The sequence below is a fragment of the Limulus polyphemus genome, unplaced genomic scaffold (genome assembly GCF_000517525.1).
Source record: "Limulus polyphemus unplaced genomic scaffold, Limulus_polyphemus-2.1.2 Scaffold928, whole genome shotgun sequence".
Lineage (NCBI taxonomy): Eukaryota > Metazoa > Arthropoda > Merostomata > Xiphosura > Limulidae > Limulus > Limulus polyphemus.
Window position 1 is genome coordinate 216,193 of NW_013666538.1, and position 17,494 is coordinate 233,686.

The following is a 17,494-nucleotide window of genomic DNA, read 5'->3' on the forward strand; positions in this document are numbered from 1 at the left end:
ATCCAACTGTTCTTTACTTGCTTTACTAAGATAAAATTAAAAAACAATGTTTTTGTTTCTTCTAAAATTATAGGTTGTCTTGAGTTTTGAAAATATGTTAAAGCACAAACTTTACTTCTACAAAATGACTTGGAATCTGTACTGAGAAGCCCTAAATTATATATGACAAAAATAACAACTAAACTTATTAATAACAATTTTTAATCATGTGATTACAGTTTAAAATTTATAATACGAGAAATAAAGAATTCTGACCTTTATAATCATTTTAAGAATGAATTGAAACTCACAAAGACTGCATTAAAGTTTATTTATTCCCGGCAACGTCTTTAAACTAAGAATGTGCTTGAAAAATGGTGAAAATTAATGAAATCAAAATGAAACTCATTACATAAGTGTACAGAATAAAATAAAAATACTGACACAAAAGTTGTGCCATTCCTGGTTTAGAGAAATAATAGTACAGAAGTAAACTAACCTGCATAAAAAGAGGTTCAAAGATTTGGTTGGAGGGAATGCTAATGTGAGAACAATCACAGAAAAGAAGACACAAGTTTGATGAACACAAAGAAGTACTGTTTATTTCATGCTCCACATACAATTATATTATGTATTTTCTAGGTTGATAAGACAGCATTAAAGTGAAATAGAACCATAAGACTTGAAACTAAAATAACATTTGTATGATCAGTAATGGAAATAAAGCAATACAAGACTTGAATTTCACTGTGAATTCTGGCTCTCTCAGATCAGATGGAATGCCTTTATCAAAAAGTTTGAACAGATCTCTTTGTTCACAATACAAAATCTCTCTGTATAATCGATTAGTAAGAAAAAAAGGGGATTACAATATGAAACTATATTCATGTAACTATTGCAAGATATCCTCCAAATGCAAGATACATTCACAGGTAGGGTAAATTCTGAGAGCTCGCTAAATCTATAAAAAAACTAAGGTTTGCTGTAGGGAAAATAGGTAAGGTAGGTCCTAAGGCCAGTAGTTCTAAATATTAGTATTGGTTTTATTTAAACAAAAAATAAGTAGAATCTTTTACTTATCACGTGTCAAACTTAACCAAGCCTGACAATGTCAACTAACCAAAGTGTGCAACGACTGAATTTGGCCATCTTCACAATACCGGATGGGTCACTTCCACATAAAGTATTCAAAGCTCTCTATGAACAACTCATGGTAAAAGGGGTAGGATGCCTCCAAAGTGTATGAGGGGTACAGGATGTGCTGTACCTTCACTTCCCCAGCTGTAACTAACAAGGCTCTAGGAAGAGGTGTTTTTGATGTAAAAGGGGAAAGAGTGACTTTAGCCCTGCTGGCTCAAACATAAAGATTCCTAATAAAAGTTTAGCCCAAGCGTTGAGAACTATAGCAAAGTGTACAGTATGGTAAGGGAAACCTACAAACATTTCCCCAAAGCAGTTACAGGTAATCGAAGGGTAAAGATGAACATGGCTAAGCCAGTTCCAAATTTCATAACTGTTTGCAATTGTAGAGGCATGGTCAATTACCCTGGTATGATAAAGTTATGTGCAAGGTGTCAAGAAACAGGCCATTTTGCTGCCACCTGCAATGTGGCTATCTGCTGCCATTGTGACTAATCATGTCACGATTCGGAAAACTGCCAGACTGGCTGCAAAAAGTGTAGAGGACAGCATAGCTTCTGTACTTGCTAGGTTAAAATGTTTGCATCAATAGTGAATACTGGCTCCTCTGCCCCCAAGGAAATAAATCATGAGTCTGAAAATAAAAGTAATGGAAGAGAAATGAGTGAAGTTAAAGATAGTGAAATGAGCATTATTAATGATAGTGAATTGGAGAACAATATATCTGTAACTAAAGACCAGTTGGAAGAAAATGTGGATAAAACGAATAAGGAGAAAGAAGATCACTTAGCCAGTGATTTGGAACCTGAGAAGCTGGTATCAATGGGAAAACTCATGAACAAGAACTGCGAAAAGACCTGGAGCTCAGCAAACCCCAGGAAGAAACTACAAGGAAAAAAGACCAAAGACGAACTCAACAACATCATTTACCACAAAAAAAAGAGGAGGGTCATTTCAATAGTGACCCAAAGGTTTGAGTTGTAGTATAAAATAGACATAAGTCTTTATTTACGTTAAAGATGGTCGTTCAGCTATCTTGCATAATAATGACCCTAAAAAATATTAACTTCAAACACAAAAGGTTTCAAAAAAGATAAAAAAACAAGAATTTGTAATAGACTTTATCAATAGACATAATATATACATACTTTTCCTACAGAAAACGCATATAGAAACACTAACCAATATTAGAAACTTCACTAAAAAATTTGGTTATAAATCTTACTGTGGTCTCAATTTTACCAGAAAAGCTGGTACAGGTATAATTATACATCCTAACTTTAAAGGAAAAATAAAGTCATTCAGACATGATGAGTACGGACATCTGTGCTTGTTAGACAAAGAGTTACATAAACGAAAAATAAGACAAGTAAATGTATATGCACCTGATAAAGACACACCTAGAAGGCAGTTTTTCATTAATCAATAAAACTTTATTTTCTGCACCTATGATATTATCATAGGCGGCTAGGAGAAAGAGCTCTCTTTCTACTGATCTATTGTTTTATGTCTGCCTTCTTTATTTTTTCATGAGCTGTTTATATAGTGCACCGGAAACTTTTTTCTTTATGATCTAATGTTTAAATTAAAGTTTTTACCTTAATTCTTTCCTTTTTCTGTTCATATAGCTCATTTAGTTCTGTTTCTATTATTTGTATGTTTAATGTTTCATTTATTTGTTCTACTGTGTTTGTGTTATCTAGGGTGAAGACATTGAATTTCTAGTGTTCTTGGCCTCAATTTGTTTTGTTTGCTGTTGCTAGTTCTAGACATAATATATGGTGGTTGGTAACATAAAAATCCTTAGTGCCAATTGGGCTTACTCAGGTTTTTACCACCGACTGCAGTATATCACTGGTGACGTAGATTTTGTCGAGCCTGACCCCCACCCCACTACTACTCCAGTATGTCATACCAGGGTCAGAATCCTGAATATGATGCCAGACATCAACTAAATCAAAATTATTGGTTATTTGTTCCAGCCAACTTACAGTTTGATCTCTATTTAAACTACCATTTATTTCATCTAAAACAGGATTTAGAATACAGATAAGGTCTATACAACTTTGTATTTGTTTCTCTCATTTTTACTGCTTGTGGAGGGTATATTTGACCGACATATGCTAGCTTTGCCAGAGCTTTAGGTTTGATAGCCTGAGTTTTTTATGGGCAATTTGTCACATTAGGGCGTGATGCTTCAAAGTGTTTTGAATTAACCCTGTATCATACTTTAGTTCAGTCTATGGTGAGGTTATTTACATGTAAATTTGGTTGACCTTCTTTTTGCATTAACTTGTATATTTCTTTTGTTTCCATCTGGCTTAAGTTCTTTTTTTTATTTCTTAAAACTGAAATGAGGTTTATTAGTTGAAATTTTAAGTATGTTGGTGGTGTTGCTGTGTTGGCAAGTCTGATTACATCATTAAATATCCTATTGTGTTATCCGAGCAGATAGGTTATAAAAAAAACTTTCCTGGGTGTTCTGATTGTAACAATGTGCAGGTAAAACTAGTCCATATTGGTTGACTACTTCTCTTTTAGTTCTGGTTTGTTTACCCAAATGTATTTAAATATAAAGTCAAAAATGTAATAAAAATATTATTTATGAATGTTAGTGTGAGTCATAGCCAATTTTAAACTACACTTTTATGTAATTTACAGCATTGTAATATATAAATACTACATGTTTTACTCTCTTATACTGTATATTTCTAATTTACAAAATTATTAAATTTCTCTATGTTCTAAGTACAGAAAAGTACCACGCTATACATGATATACAAAGGCAAATTTCCTCCATAAAGCAACAGATGTAACACAGTCATACGTAGCATGACGTACAGTTTCTACGTAGGTGTAAAATGGGCAGCTGTTTACTATTGTTATTTTAAATTTATTAAGTCTTGCTCGAACAGAGGCAATTTCACCTTCTGAGTATTATCCTATGGTACCCTATTTTGTAATTAAGATATAAACTGATTTACTTTATTCTTTCTTTAATGTTACTTTTATTACCAGTATTGGTTAGAATTTTTAATATATCTATTTTTATATATATTATTTTTCATTATTACACTTTTACTATAGAGATTATTTGTATTGTTATATCTTCTAAGATGGCAAACTTGTGGGATACTGGAGTTATGGCTAAAACTATCACTAACAGCAAAGGTACCTAGGTGATGAAACAATGTATTCTAATCATATAATAAAGAATATAATAGCTGAATATTTAATTAGCTATATTCACAACTACTTGATTGATTTTTTTATCAAAGTTGGTAGCTTGTTCTGATCAGCAGCTAATAATTAAAAATATCACAGAAATAAATAAAAAAAACAATAACTTAGCTTTCTCTAAAAAAATAACGACTAACATAAGTTGTCCTCCTTACCTGGCCTTTGGCACATCACTGATTGGCCAAAGCAAGAAAACTTGAGACTTCGGCCAGGTGATGGCAGTGGCACCTCATACAAGATATTATACACATAACACTCTAGTGGTAACGGTGGTGGTTCTTGTGATGCCACAAAACTATAAAGTCCTTCAAGATATCTTCTGCATGCCAAGATTATGGGTAACTGAGTTATAAGACAGATACACTTAGTAACATACAGTGTGTCTCTTATAACATCGTAGAGTGAGTCCTTTGCAGCATGTTGACGAAAACCTAGCTTGAAGGAACGAGGTAAAGAATGACTGCTTCCCGAATCATTAATTACCAATGCTGCTTGAGTTTTACTGCTGCTTAGTTCTGTAAGATGCATTGCCTAAACAAATAACACATAACTGGATTTGTAAATACAGTCAACCAATAACATATTCAGTATCAAACTGCAGGACACAAGCATATATATACCACACATTATTATTATTGTAATGTGAAACAAATTTTCCCACGTTAAATAAAACAACCCTTACCAAGATCACCTAAGAATCATCAGCGAGTTACATTGAACAAAATGTGAAATTGGAGCAAGACGAATGAAAATTCAGTTGTACATCACATGAATAAAATGATGCAATGTGAATAATATCAAGTTGCTTTGTTTTACTCTGTTTATTACATATCACCTAACGTTTGATCAAAAGCAGAATTTTGGCTTCTTTTTTCACTCAAGTGTTTTTGGATAGATTTTTGTGTGAGTTACATCAATCCAAGACAATGTAGCCATTACTTTTTAACTATACTTTTAAAGGAAAGCAACTCATAGAAGGAAGTAATATGCAAATCAAGATATTGCAATATTACACACATTATCAAGCAGATTACATGGGATTAGAAAGCGTGTTACCTTTAAGTATGACGATATATAAGAATAAAACTAAAAACTGCAATGAAACTGAATGATATGTATATTCCAAGGGTAACTTTTATTTTCATTAATCTGTTTTTTCTCATTCAACACTGATTTGGCAGTAGAAAAGTAGATAACAGTCTCAACTAAGCAGATAAAGATTGAATATACTGCTTCATACCACTACTACTATAATTAGTATATATCCTACATTGTATGAAAGATAAAGTAAGGTTCCACTGGTTATGGTAACTGGGAGCTCACGCTGCAAGTGGTCAGTTCAGCATTCACTACTGCCCTTGGCATGCTTACATTTTGAAGTTGTTTACCTTAGTGGTGAATAATAGCAAAGTTATTTGGAAAGTTATAATCTTCCTAAATGAAAAGTTATTTCCAATAGGTACTTCCCTCCACTAACAAGATTAGCTTCTCTCATTTTGTGCTGTCTTCTGTATGCAAGCTTTTTCAGAAACGCATACTACAAGCCTTCATCATCCCTTTGTTGGAATCCATAGTCCCAACACGTCTCTCATGCAAATCATCATGCGTCACTAATAAGAGAGCACTACTATCATGTGATGTATGTAACTCACTTTATGCACCACTATCGAACTATCACTTTGAAGTTTGGCAGAAGACACGAGCACCAGTAGATTGTGGGGAGGACAGGTGGGAAGTGTGAGGAGGAAACTACCTATCGGAAAGGCATTTTCATTTAGGAAAATTATCATCTCTGATAAGGTACTCTCCCTCCACTCAAAAGATTAGCTTGAATCCCATATTAAAATAGAGGAGGTGCCCATGCAAGGGAAGCACAGGCATATCCCCCAGAAGCAAAATGAGAGGAACAGATCAGATGATCAGAGAAGGGGAACCACACCACATCTGAGCCACGTATCTCTTTGCCAGGAACAACAACATGGCTGAACATGAAGGGAGCACATCCACATGGGAGAGGATAGTTTAGCAATGTGATCTCAAAGAAAAATCATAATCACTCAAACCCACAATGGAAAGTGAGGATGTGATGGGCCCATGGTGTAGAGTGGCTATGGTGCAGCAAACCATACTCAGTAAGTCAACTACATCCAAAACCTCACTCATTGGGTATTGACATCCTTGCGAGGGTAGGATGAGGATCATACCATCTTCACCTCAAGTCCCAGAATCAAGAGAGAACCTAACATTCAACTCCAGGAACTCACAGGGTAGCCTAATGCCAGGGATTTGGGAATGTGTTATCTGTATTCCGAGTGAAGCCATCGCATGCACTCAACACCCACGACCATGAAACTAGCCCGAAACGACCCCAGGTTGGTAACAACTTCGTCACCCAATGAGGGAAACCCAGGACAGAAGTGGAAACAGGTCACTTAGACCTTCTGCAACCAACAACACAGAACACAAGTCAAGGGAGAAGATGGACAACCCAAAACCAGTGTGACGATTATGTGATTGGTTCACTCAATCTACAAAACTTCACTCGCTGGGTACTGACATCTCCACGAGGGTAGGAGGAGGGCACCCAATCAGAAGAGTAAACTGCATTTAGGCATCTCAATTCCAGGAATTAGTTACTCACCTGGAGGATTTTGTAACTCTCTCTACACTGGCAGAACACCACTGCCCTACTCCGAACTGAATAGTTATAGCTATCTTTGTGGAACCCAACCAGCAGGTTGCCTCCATGGTCAACTACCCCAGTGACTTGGAACTGGTAAGTAGTAAGGACTCCCATACTCAACTGGAAGAAAGGGGGAAAGAGTGCAGTGGAGAATCCAGAGGGACTGCAACACCTGAGACAGTGCAAAGGGTGATCACAAAGCCCAATTTTTAAAGGAAGACCACACAGATTTATTCAATCTGGCATGGCAGGGATGGGCAGCAATCCCTTTTGCTTTACCCATGCCATATATGGGTGGTACTGTCTGGGATGGACATATTATGATGCAATTACAATGTACAATAGTGATCTTGTGAAACACTCCATTTCTAGGGTGAGCATACATAGCCATAACAAATGTATAAGAATCAATATGGTTTACAGTGCAGATTTGATAGCAAGATGTCTGCAATTGGTTATAGCCATCTAAGTGGAACCCATTCCGAGTACAAACAGAATACCTGGTCAGGCACCACTTGTCACAGAGCAGGATCCAAAGTGAAGCTGAAGCAGGGGAACCTGATAGAAAATAAAGCATTAGTAAGGACTTACCTCATGTCACAGCTGTGCCAAAGTCTGTAGAATAGCCACAGGTGGCAGGCAATACCACAAAGGAGCAGAAACAGCGATGTGGTATAGGTAGTGGGAAATGAATGTGTGCAGAGTAGTCCAATCGTAGAATCTCCTCCAATGGCTGATGAAGACGAGAAACAAGGGAGAAGGTAAGGTGACAGATTTTATGTGAGGAAACGTGATCAAGATCAAGCTGGGAAAGAGAAAAGGAGGAATAGGCCAACTGGATCAAATGTCAAATGCAATTGGTCAGGGTAAATGGGGAAAGATAATGGGAAGAGGAAGGTTGCCAAGGGATAAAAGGGAACAAGTACTCTGGAAGGAAGCTGTGCAAGCAAAATAATGTATGGCACAGACAGGACAGAGGAGTCTATCTGGATCAGGATCAGGCTAAAGATGAGATATAGAGGATAGGCAGATAGGGGAAAAAGAGGACTGACCTTCTTGAGCCATAGAGGTTTTAGGAGGGAAAGCATGATCCAGATAAAGGATAAGGTAGGAGGAGTGGTACTAGGTCCTGGTACTGTTGACACCTGAGCTTGTGTGTCTGAGTTTCTCATGTGTCTCTTTGAGGGGTTCTTTGGTCTCCTTGATTTCAGGGTTTTGGGAGGTGTTATCCCATCCCTTCCATTTTTTCTGTTTCCACAGGGTCTTTGCTTCCCCTGTCCTTTCCATGATGATCTGTTCCTTCCAGCTCCATTGGCCACGGAGGTATCTGTTGATCCTGGACTGGGACATTAACTTGGTCCTTCATGCCTTTTGCTTTACTTCTGTTCAAACCTCTATCTGTGTGTTCCCTGTTTCACTTCTCTCCTTGAAGGCATATTTCCTCTTCCTCCTGGCCAACCGTTAAATGAGAAACCTGGAAATCCCAAGTCAATTCAATGCCCAAGAGGGATAAGTGCGCCACTTGTGTGGATAGACAGCCAAAGAAAAAGGGCAAATGGAACGGGCTAAATGTGAAGCTACTCTGAGAGAAAAACCAGAACTCCTCGCCATGGGCCTGACAAAAGCCAGGCGTGAAGACAGAGGATTGACAGTGCGGAATGGAGTGCTGCTTACTGCAGTTGATGGAGCAGATTGAGACAGAAGTATAAATCTGGCTGCAGAGGAGGAAACTGGACCCACACTAATGTGTGGGCCTTGTTCAACCACCAATGGATATCGTCCGTAAGGGATGAGGGAAGGGATATAGAACTATCCAAGGGATCCCGGGTGAGGTTCCCTTGATTGTGAAGAGCCCATTAAAGAAACCACATATGGGCCCTGCCCAGGGGTATGAGAGGGGTCATGGAGGACCACATCTCCAAAAGAACCTCACAAGCTGTAAGTGAGGGAAAATATAAGGCTTTCCGAATGGCCCACTCTATAGAATAGAGTCAGAGAGGAGAAGGTTGGGCCCGACTGAGATGGGTGTTGAAGAAAACCCCCAAATGTATAAGGTATTATGTAGGACAAAGGAAAGACTTCTCCAATTTCACCAACCAGCCCACCTGTGCAGCTTTGGCCTGGAGCTGGCAAGTATGACAAGCTGAGTCCCATTCAGAATGAGTAAGAAGAAGCCAGTCATCCATATAAACATAGAAGCGCAGCCCCATGGCATGAATATGCTGAGCAAAGGAGCGGACCACACGACAAAACATGTATGGTGCTGAGGCTAGGCCAAAATGTAAGGCATGAAACTGGTACACAACCCCCTGATGGACAAACTGAAGATATGGATGTGAATGTGATAATGGTTCTGGCAATCTAATTACTCCAGTCATTTGAGTCTCATGTCAATTTGAACTTGGTCTCAATAATAAGAATTTTAAAATTTATATTGCACAATGGTTATTTCCTGTTGGAAATGTAAGTAGATCCATTGAACCTAACAGATGAGAGGCTAATAGTTACAAATTACTGACCTGTAATGTCTGCATAGCAGCACAGATTTGTCTATCTCTAACTTCTTCATAGAATGTGAGGGTATGACCATAGGTCCGAGTTCCATCTTCTCGAGTGATGATGAATGAATGAAACAATGGGCCATGGGTATGTTTCTGTGTTCTAAAAGACAATCCTCGAGGATGACACAGCTAATAAAAAATAAACAAACTATAAGTTACTTAAATTTTGTTTTTGAAGCATATTAATAATACTTACAGTTACTGTACTTCAAGATATAACCAAACAGAAAATGTTATTGTCAGCGAGCAAGTTCTCATTCTTTGTTTTAAATCTCACCATGTTCTATTAGGTATTTTCTTCAAATATTATCATTTCATTAAGTCCAGGAATGAAATCTTAACTACAATAACATGCAATTACTAAACAAGTAAATAAAATTGCCTTACCATCCCAACAGCTTTTTCATCAAAAGGATTCCAAGGCACATTGTCTGGGTAGTGTGCCAAAACTTTGGATCGATAGGGTCTGTCCAATGGTGTACAATGTAGTTTATCCCCTAAATTTAAAAAAATCTATATTTATATAAATTATATTACTCTCAGTTATACACCTAACTTGAATTTATTGCTTATGATCAGATTTTTTAAATGTATTAAGTTCTAAAATGCAATTGTCTTAAATTATGCATGCAGATTTATGTATACTAAAGTACTTACTATTAAGTCACCTGCCAAATACATGTCCAACTTACAAGTTGATCCAAGTCATTCTCAATATGGCTAGAAGTACCAAGAGTTTATGCCCTAACAATATCATTAACATAAATAAGAAAAGGCAAAGGCTTAAGTACTAATTTCTGAGGCAATTTATTTGTAACAAGGGTCTAGTTTTACAAGACTCCATAAATAACAACCTTTTGCTTTCTCCCATCCAACTAACTAGTTATTCCCCAGCCCCTATAAATATGATATTCTTAGCTAATCCTTTCTTTAACACCTTAACAAAAGTCTTTTGAGCAGGGTCATATCAATCACTGAGGGTGCCTCATGCAAATTACAACTTTCTGTGCCCCTCTTAAAAAAGTCTGATTGTCACTGACCTCTTGTTGCCTTGTATGAGTCGGCACCCTGTGCAGGTGCACCTCTTACACTACTCTTGGTATGTTTTTGAAAATATAAGTCTATATCCAGATAATAAGTAATATCCTCATAAAAAGAACAACAATTTAGTATGGCATGATTTTTTCTTGGTGCATCCATATTGGCTTCATTTATATCATTTTTCACTAAATTATTTTGCAAAGCTTTTTTTATGAGTCTTTTGGAATATTTCACACTGTAAAAGTAAGACTAACTGGCCTATAATTTCCAGAGTACCTTTTATCACACCTTTAAAAACAGGAGTAACATAAGCAACTTTCTTTTCCTCAGGCATCTGCCCACCTTCCACAAATATAAAATAGGCTCATATATTTGATCTTTGACCACCTATAGCACCCTAAGGAAAACTTTGATCCTGGAACTATATTTATGTGGGAAATATTGAAATTGATTTAAATCATGTAAACATTAATCCCTTGAAGGTAAACAGAAATATTAAAGATAGAAAAGCACCAGGATCAAACAAAGATTTCCATAGGATATTAAAAAACTTCAAAGATCAAATAAACAATACTTTCATTTCTAGGTGATAATGGGCGTGTGCCTGAGGATTGGAGATTGGCTATTGTTACTTTTTTCAAGGTAGATGGCAAAAATTGTCTCTGTAATTATAGGTCTATCAGCCTTACCTCAGTGGTGGGAAAAGTTTTTGATAGAAGATGCTTTGCAAAGTCATTTAACAAAGTTGAAAATTCTGTTGAATAGTGCTCAAGGCTTTACCAGAAGAAAATCTTGCCCTACTAATCTTTTGACATTCTTTGAAATGGTTATTGCTTACGTAGATAAGGTTAAGAATGTGGATTTGATATATCTAGATTTTCAGAGAGCATTTTACAAGATGCCACATAAAAGACTTGTTAGAGAAATGATCTCTACAGGTGTGAGGATAAGTTTACTCATTGGAGAGAAAAGCAGCTGTAAGTAAGAAAGCAGAGGGTTGTTACAAAGGGAGTTCAGTCAAACTGGATTAATATCACAAGTGGGGTATCACAAAGCTCAGTCATTACCTTGCATTTATTATAAATAAAAGTCATCTGCCACTTATTCACCCAACTTGTCAAATGATCTAAATCCTTTCGTAAAGCAACAGCATCCTTATACCCAGCAACACCAAAGACCTTAATGTCATCAGCAAATGTAAGTCATTTATTGGCCATTCCTTCATCTATGTGACTGATGTAAATCAAAAAGAGCAGAGGTCCTAAATATGTGGGTATCATAATTTGAATTGTACATATAATTTGAATGGGAATAATCTTAACAGTGTGAACAGAATTAAGTTAGAATAATTTCTTTCTTCACATGCAGGAGTCTATTGGCACAATCATTGCATGACTTATTATTATATCATTATGCATACAAAATTTATATTAATGATAACTCACAAGTTTCCTACTAGAGAGCTACCAGGATATCTGGGATCAAAAGACTGTTTTATGAGGACAGGTCAAGATATTTGAAATTCTTTTCTCATGAAAAAAAGAAGTTACAGGAGATTTTATTGAGGTGTTTGAACTTGAGGGAATTGATAGGATCAATGCATCATCTTTTTTTTCACATTTATGGTGAGAATGGTGGGAGTAGGTGAAAAAGATATTAATTTTGACAGGAAAGGAGTCATCTTCAGCTAAGACAGCTTTATTTTTCTAACAGGTTAGTTGGCCTTTAGAAAGGGTTACCTTCAGATGTTAAGTAAGCAGTAAATTTAATAAAATTTAAGGGAATGCTTAATAAACATTTGAACAATAAGGACTAGTATTAAGTTTTAATAGTTTAGTACATGGGACAGCCTATATGGACCAACATGTCTCTTGTTGTCTTTAAATTTTACATCTCATGGCCTCAAAACATGATTTCTGAAAATTAAGAACCAAAATTTCATTTTTATTTATCTCATCATGTAACCGGTTATAAACCTAATTACATAATGATCAATCTCCCACTACATGTTCCTGCAATTCAATTCTTGAAACCATATCCCAGAGACATAAAATCTACTAAATCAATGTCTGAGACTACCAAATTCTAAGTTTGGGCTGCTGTCAATTCCATACATAGTAATCCAGGGATAGTGAGGTTTTTCCTTGTATAAACTTTGTGCGTGTGTATACAATCAATTTCTATATTTAATTGTTAAAATTTATAGAAAGGCTAACTTATTTTTTTCTTTCACTGTTACTGAAATTTATGTAAGATGATAGCCTGTTCATTGACAACAGGCTAATCCATGACTCAATTACCAACTTGAAAAATAAATTATTTTGTTCTTATTCACAATACTTTCTAATTATTTTTTGTTGGGATTAGACTAATTATTCAACGCAAAGTTTATTTATAAGAGATGAAATAGTTGTGTTAGGATGAAATGACTTTTTTCCTAAACACTATAGTAAAGGGCAAGGTTTTCTGATTGTGATTGTCAGACCGAGATGTGTTAGTTTTAATTTCATCATATATGCAGACCAATTAACCTGACAAGAGATTTTACATTTTTATATTTTCAATACATCATTAGAATAACAAAACAATAGTTGAGCTAGGATAATTTCAGTTTGGGGGTAGTATATTTCTCATGCCTAGTTGCCTGGGGCTATAGTAACATTAAAAAAAATAACCTTTGCACCCCTGATATCCTACTTAGGGTTAACAACACATCTAAAAATGGTATCTCCTCTGATTGACTTTGAGACCATTTGGTATAGAAAAGCATCCTGAATCACATCAAGAAATCACTCTCTAACACTACTTGAGTCCATACAATCCCAAGCAATGTGTCTAAAATTAAAGTATCTGAAAATTATTGCAGAGGCATTCTTAATAGAAACATCTTTGACTCATTACATAATCTTTCACTGATTTCATTTCTTTCATCAGGTGGCCTATAACAATTGCCAAGTAGAAACTCTCTACCCATGAAACCTGCAACTGAAGATTACAAAGAATCAACCTTTTGATACCATTTCTCTCATCAGGTGGCCTACAACAATTGCCAAGAAGAAACTCTCTACCCACGAAACCTGCAACTGAAGATTACAAAGAATCAACCTTTTGATACCATTTCTCTCATCAGGTGGCCTATAACAATTGCCAAGTAGAAACTCTCTACCCATGAAACCTGCAACTGAAGATTACAAAGAATCAACCTTTTGATACCATTTCTCTCATCAGGTGGCCTATAACAATTGCCAAGAAGAAACTCGCTACCCACGAAACCTGCAACTGAAGATTACAAAGAATCAACCATTTGATACCATTTCTCTCATCGGGTGGCCTATAACAATTGCCAAGTAGAAACTCTCTACCCATGACACCTGCAACTGAAGATTACAAAGAATCAACCATTTGATACCATTTTTCTCTTCAGTCCAAATGGGCCTCAGTTCACTCCTTATATAAAAAGCCTCCCCATTCCTTATTTTAAAATGTCTATCACTATTAAGTAACTTAAAACCTGAAATTTCAAAATAATTCTTATTATCAACATTCTACAAATCTAAGTTTCAGTAACTCCCATTATAGTTTTCTATTTCAACTAGAGTCCAAATCTCATCAGTTTTGTTCCCCATACTCCTAAAATTAGAACAACAGCAATTAAACTTGCACTTGAATCTACTATCTTTAAAGCTGACACATTAATTTTTAACTCATGCTCCAAATTTCCTATATCCAATCTACACATTGCCATAGTTATCTTATCAATCTATCCATTTATTTCCAATTTCACATACTCCTTCACTATTATGCAAATTTAGTTTAAACTATCTTTAATGAATATCTATAGTTTTTCCAAACATTCAACTATCTAGTCTATTTAGAGGAACATATCTGTAGTCCAACCAGGCCACCAGTTGCTCTAAGTATAATCCTTGATAATCTTTCCCTTAAGTCGTGGGTCATGCTATATAGTTCATTCCTGCATCTAGTCCGATGGACCACCTACAAAAATATCACACATCTGTTTCTATCCCTAAGCCTCTGAAGAAGTTCTTTATAGCTTATAAAAAGCTGTTCTGATTTACTACTGAATATAATTCACTCCTAAATGCACTTCAAAATAAAATGTCCTTTGGTAACAACAAATATTAACTGTCAAATTCTCTAATATCCTGTACTAAGCACCTTGCAAGCAAAGTCTAGTCCAACTCTTTCTATGATCTCCACTAAAACCTTGTCAGGTTACATTACTTAATGAAACAGTCCCTTTTGATAATCTCACTTCTCATTGCAAGCAGCTCTCAAAGTTTCATATATATATATTACAAACTGGTACCTCAATGCTACATGAACTTGCTTCTATTGCCCTAACATTTTTACTACTGTGAACCTTTGACCTTGTAAACATGCTCTCTTATTTTTAGTCTCCCCTGAAGCAACCACTACCCTAACTCTATCCAATTCCTATTTTGTTTTCCTGATTTCTGCTCCAAATTTGCTATTTACCTTCCTTTGATAGTGTAGGCTTTCCCAAAGCTATCTCTTACTTTTCCTCAAGTAAGCAAGCTCTGCAAGTGTACTACATTTTATCTGAGCCTTTTGAAAGTTGCAATAAAGACAAAAATTCTAAATCATACATTAAAGTTTAAATGTATTATTTGTATTAATTATGCTATAAGTATAAAATTATTTCTCTAATGTCCTAAAACTTGTATACCTCATTTGCATTCTATTCAATCACTCATGCTTTTAACCCCTACTTATCAAGATAAAATTGTGGCCACTGCAATCAATAATGTTATAAGCTATGTATTCAATGTTTAATTTAGTTGTTTGCTAGAGGAAGCTGCTAACTTGATGATGATGATAGATTTAGAAAGTTTATAAGATTACTCCTAGAATGTGTAGAATGTTTACGATCAAGAAACAAGAATACATTATAAGTACAAAAATCAGAGAAGCATTTAGTTTCACTTTGTTCAGTGACTGAGAAGTTAATGAAATATTCAAGATCAGTGTTAATTATCATGCACATTCAATTACTTGATCAAACAGTCATGATATTTACATACAGGTTTATTTGTATGTTATTCATGGTACCATTAGTAAGTACAATTTTGGATAAAAGTGAAAAATGTTACTTGTGAACTTAGGCCTACAACTGTGTACAACTAACTACAAGTGACAGAAGCCTATAATAATATTAAGGAAGAAATAAACTAATTTGTGAACTGGACTCGACCTTACTTGCACCAAATAATTTAAAAGAACCCACTCAATGAAACTGAAAGAAAGCAAGAACAAGTAACGACATATACAAAAGAGAACTAGGTCATGTCATTTCCAAGCAAGACTGTAATTTGTGTAACTGTAAAATAAGTGAATGCCTATTAACATTATTTTCAGGCAACGATTAGGCTGAAACCTAGAGCCTAATACTAGTAGTAGTAGTAGAGATAGAATACCCAAAATGTCTAGTTTATGTAATTGCTATTTACTTGGGTATAACTTTTGCTAGTTTTAAAGTTTGATATTTAACTATAGTCCATACTGCTCATAGTAATCCTATTAATATTATTATTATTAGTACTACTAGTAGTAGTAACAGTATCACTATAGACTATAGTATTACTATTACTTTTAGTATCAGTTTCTAATTTCATTGGACTAATTCAATTTTTAATTTTATATACAAGAGAATGAAATAAAGTCATTTAAAACAGTTTGTTTTTAAGTTTTATGTATAAAGTGTACTAACATCAATTAAATACAGATAAGTCGAGTCCACAAACCTAAATTAAAATGATAAATTATATTTTTTTTATAATCCTACCTGAAAGCTGGTCTGGTTCTAACCCTGAAGTAATATCTAACCCACAAATAACAAAATAGTCTGCAAATCTTTTATCAAAACTTTTCGGACCCAGATTCATATTTTATATTAATATTTAACATGCAAGAGTCATTTACAAAGAAACCTCCATGATAAGTATAGTCTACAATTATTTATAAATTCCACTTCTTCCAGCATTAAAGTTATTTAACTAAACCTTTAAAGACCCTTGCGCACATGATGCGCATCTTAACATATGATTTAGCGCACGATATTTGACGAACCTTGAAAATTCATAACGCCATCATACGGTAATTCTTTTTTATTCATTTTAAACGTTTGTGTTGAAATCCATAACATTCATTCACATTCACAGTAATAATAAGCGAGTTTGAGTGCACTTATTAATGCTTGTTGCCTGCCTCTCCACAAATAACAATTTAAAGTTTATCACTATTTATACTTTTTTATATATATACTTTAACAATTAGACGCTTGCTATTGACAATCTTTATATTTATCATATTTGTTATTAAAAGTATTCACCGACGTTGCCTTCAGAATATCTCTATCATGACTGACTATTTCTTTCCATTTGTTTACTACTCTTCCTTCTTATTTCCTTATTACAATGTTGTTAGCATATTTTTTCTGGGTCACTTGGATTCGGCATTTATATTTTCAAATCCCTTGATAATCTTAAAGGTCTCTATTATGTCTCATCTATGACCCCTCTCTTCCAGTGTAGTTAAAGTTAATGTCTTCAGTACCTCTTCATGTGCTTTATCCTTTAGCTTAGGAACCAGTTTTGTGGCTCTTCTTTGCACTCTTTCCAAGGCATCAATATCTTTTTTTTTCTTTTCTTTTTTTTAAGGTTTGGTGACCAAGCCTGTACAGCATACTCCAACTGTGATCTTAAATAGGTTTTATATTGTTACGTCTCCGTTTGTTAATTGATTTTTCCGTAACTTCGTTCCGACGAAACTTTAACGACACAAGTCTTTACTTAATAAAACTGGTTTA

The 17,494-nt window shown here is 35.2% G+C and overlaps 1 protein-coding gene across 1 annotated transcript in view; it reads right to left on the reverse strand.

The window, feature by feature from the left end:
- LOC106461293 (DENN domain-containing protein 5B-like) overlaps positions 1-16,684 on the reverse strand; it is a 92,453-nt gene extending 75,769 nt beyond the window's left edge. Inside the window, 4 exon segments of the mRNA XM_022388162.1 lie at positions 4,515-4,890; positions 9,562-9,732; positions 9,991-10,100; positions 16,472-16,684. Coding sequence (XP_022243870.1) covers positions 4,515-4,890; positions 9,562-9,732; positions 9,991-10,100; positions 16,472-16,571 — 757 coding nt within the window. The 5' untranslated portion in view covers positions 16,572-16,684.
- Positions 16,685-17,494: the final 810 nt, after the last annotated feature.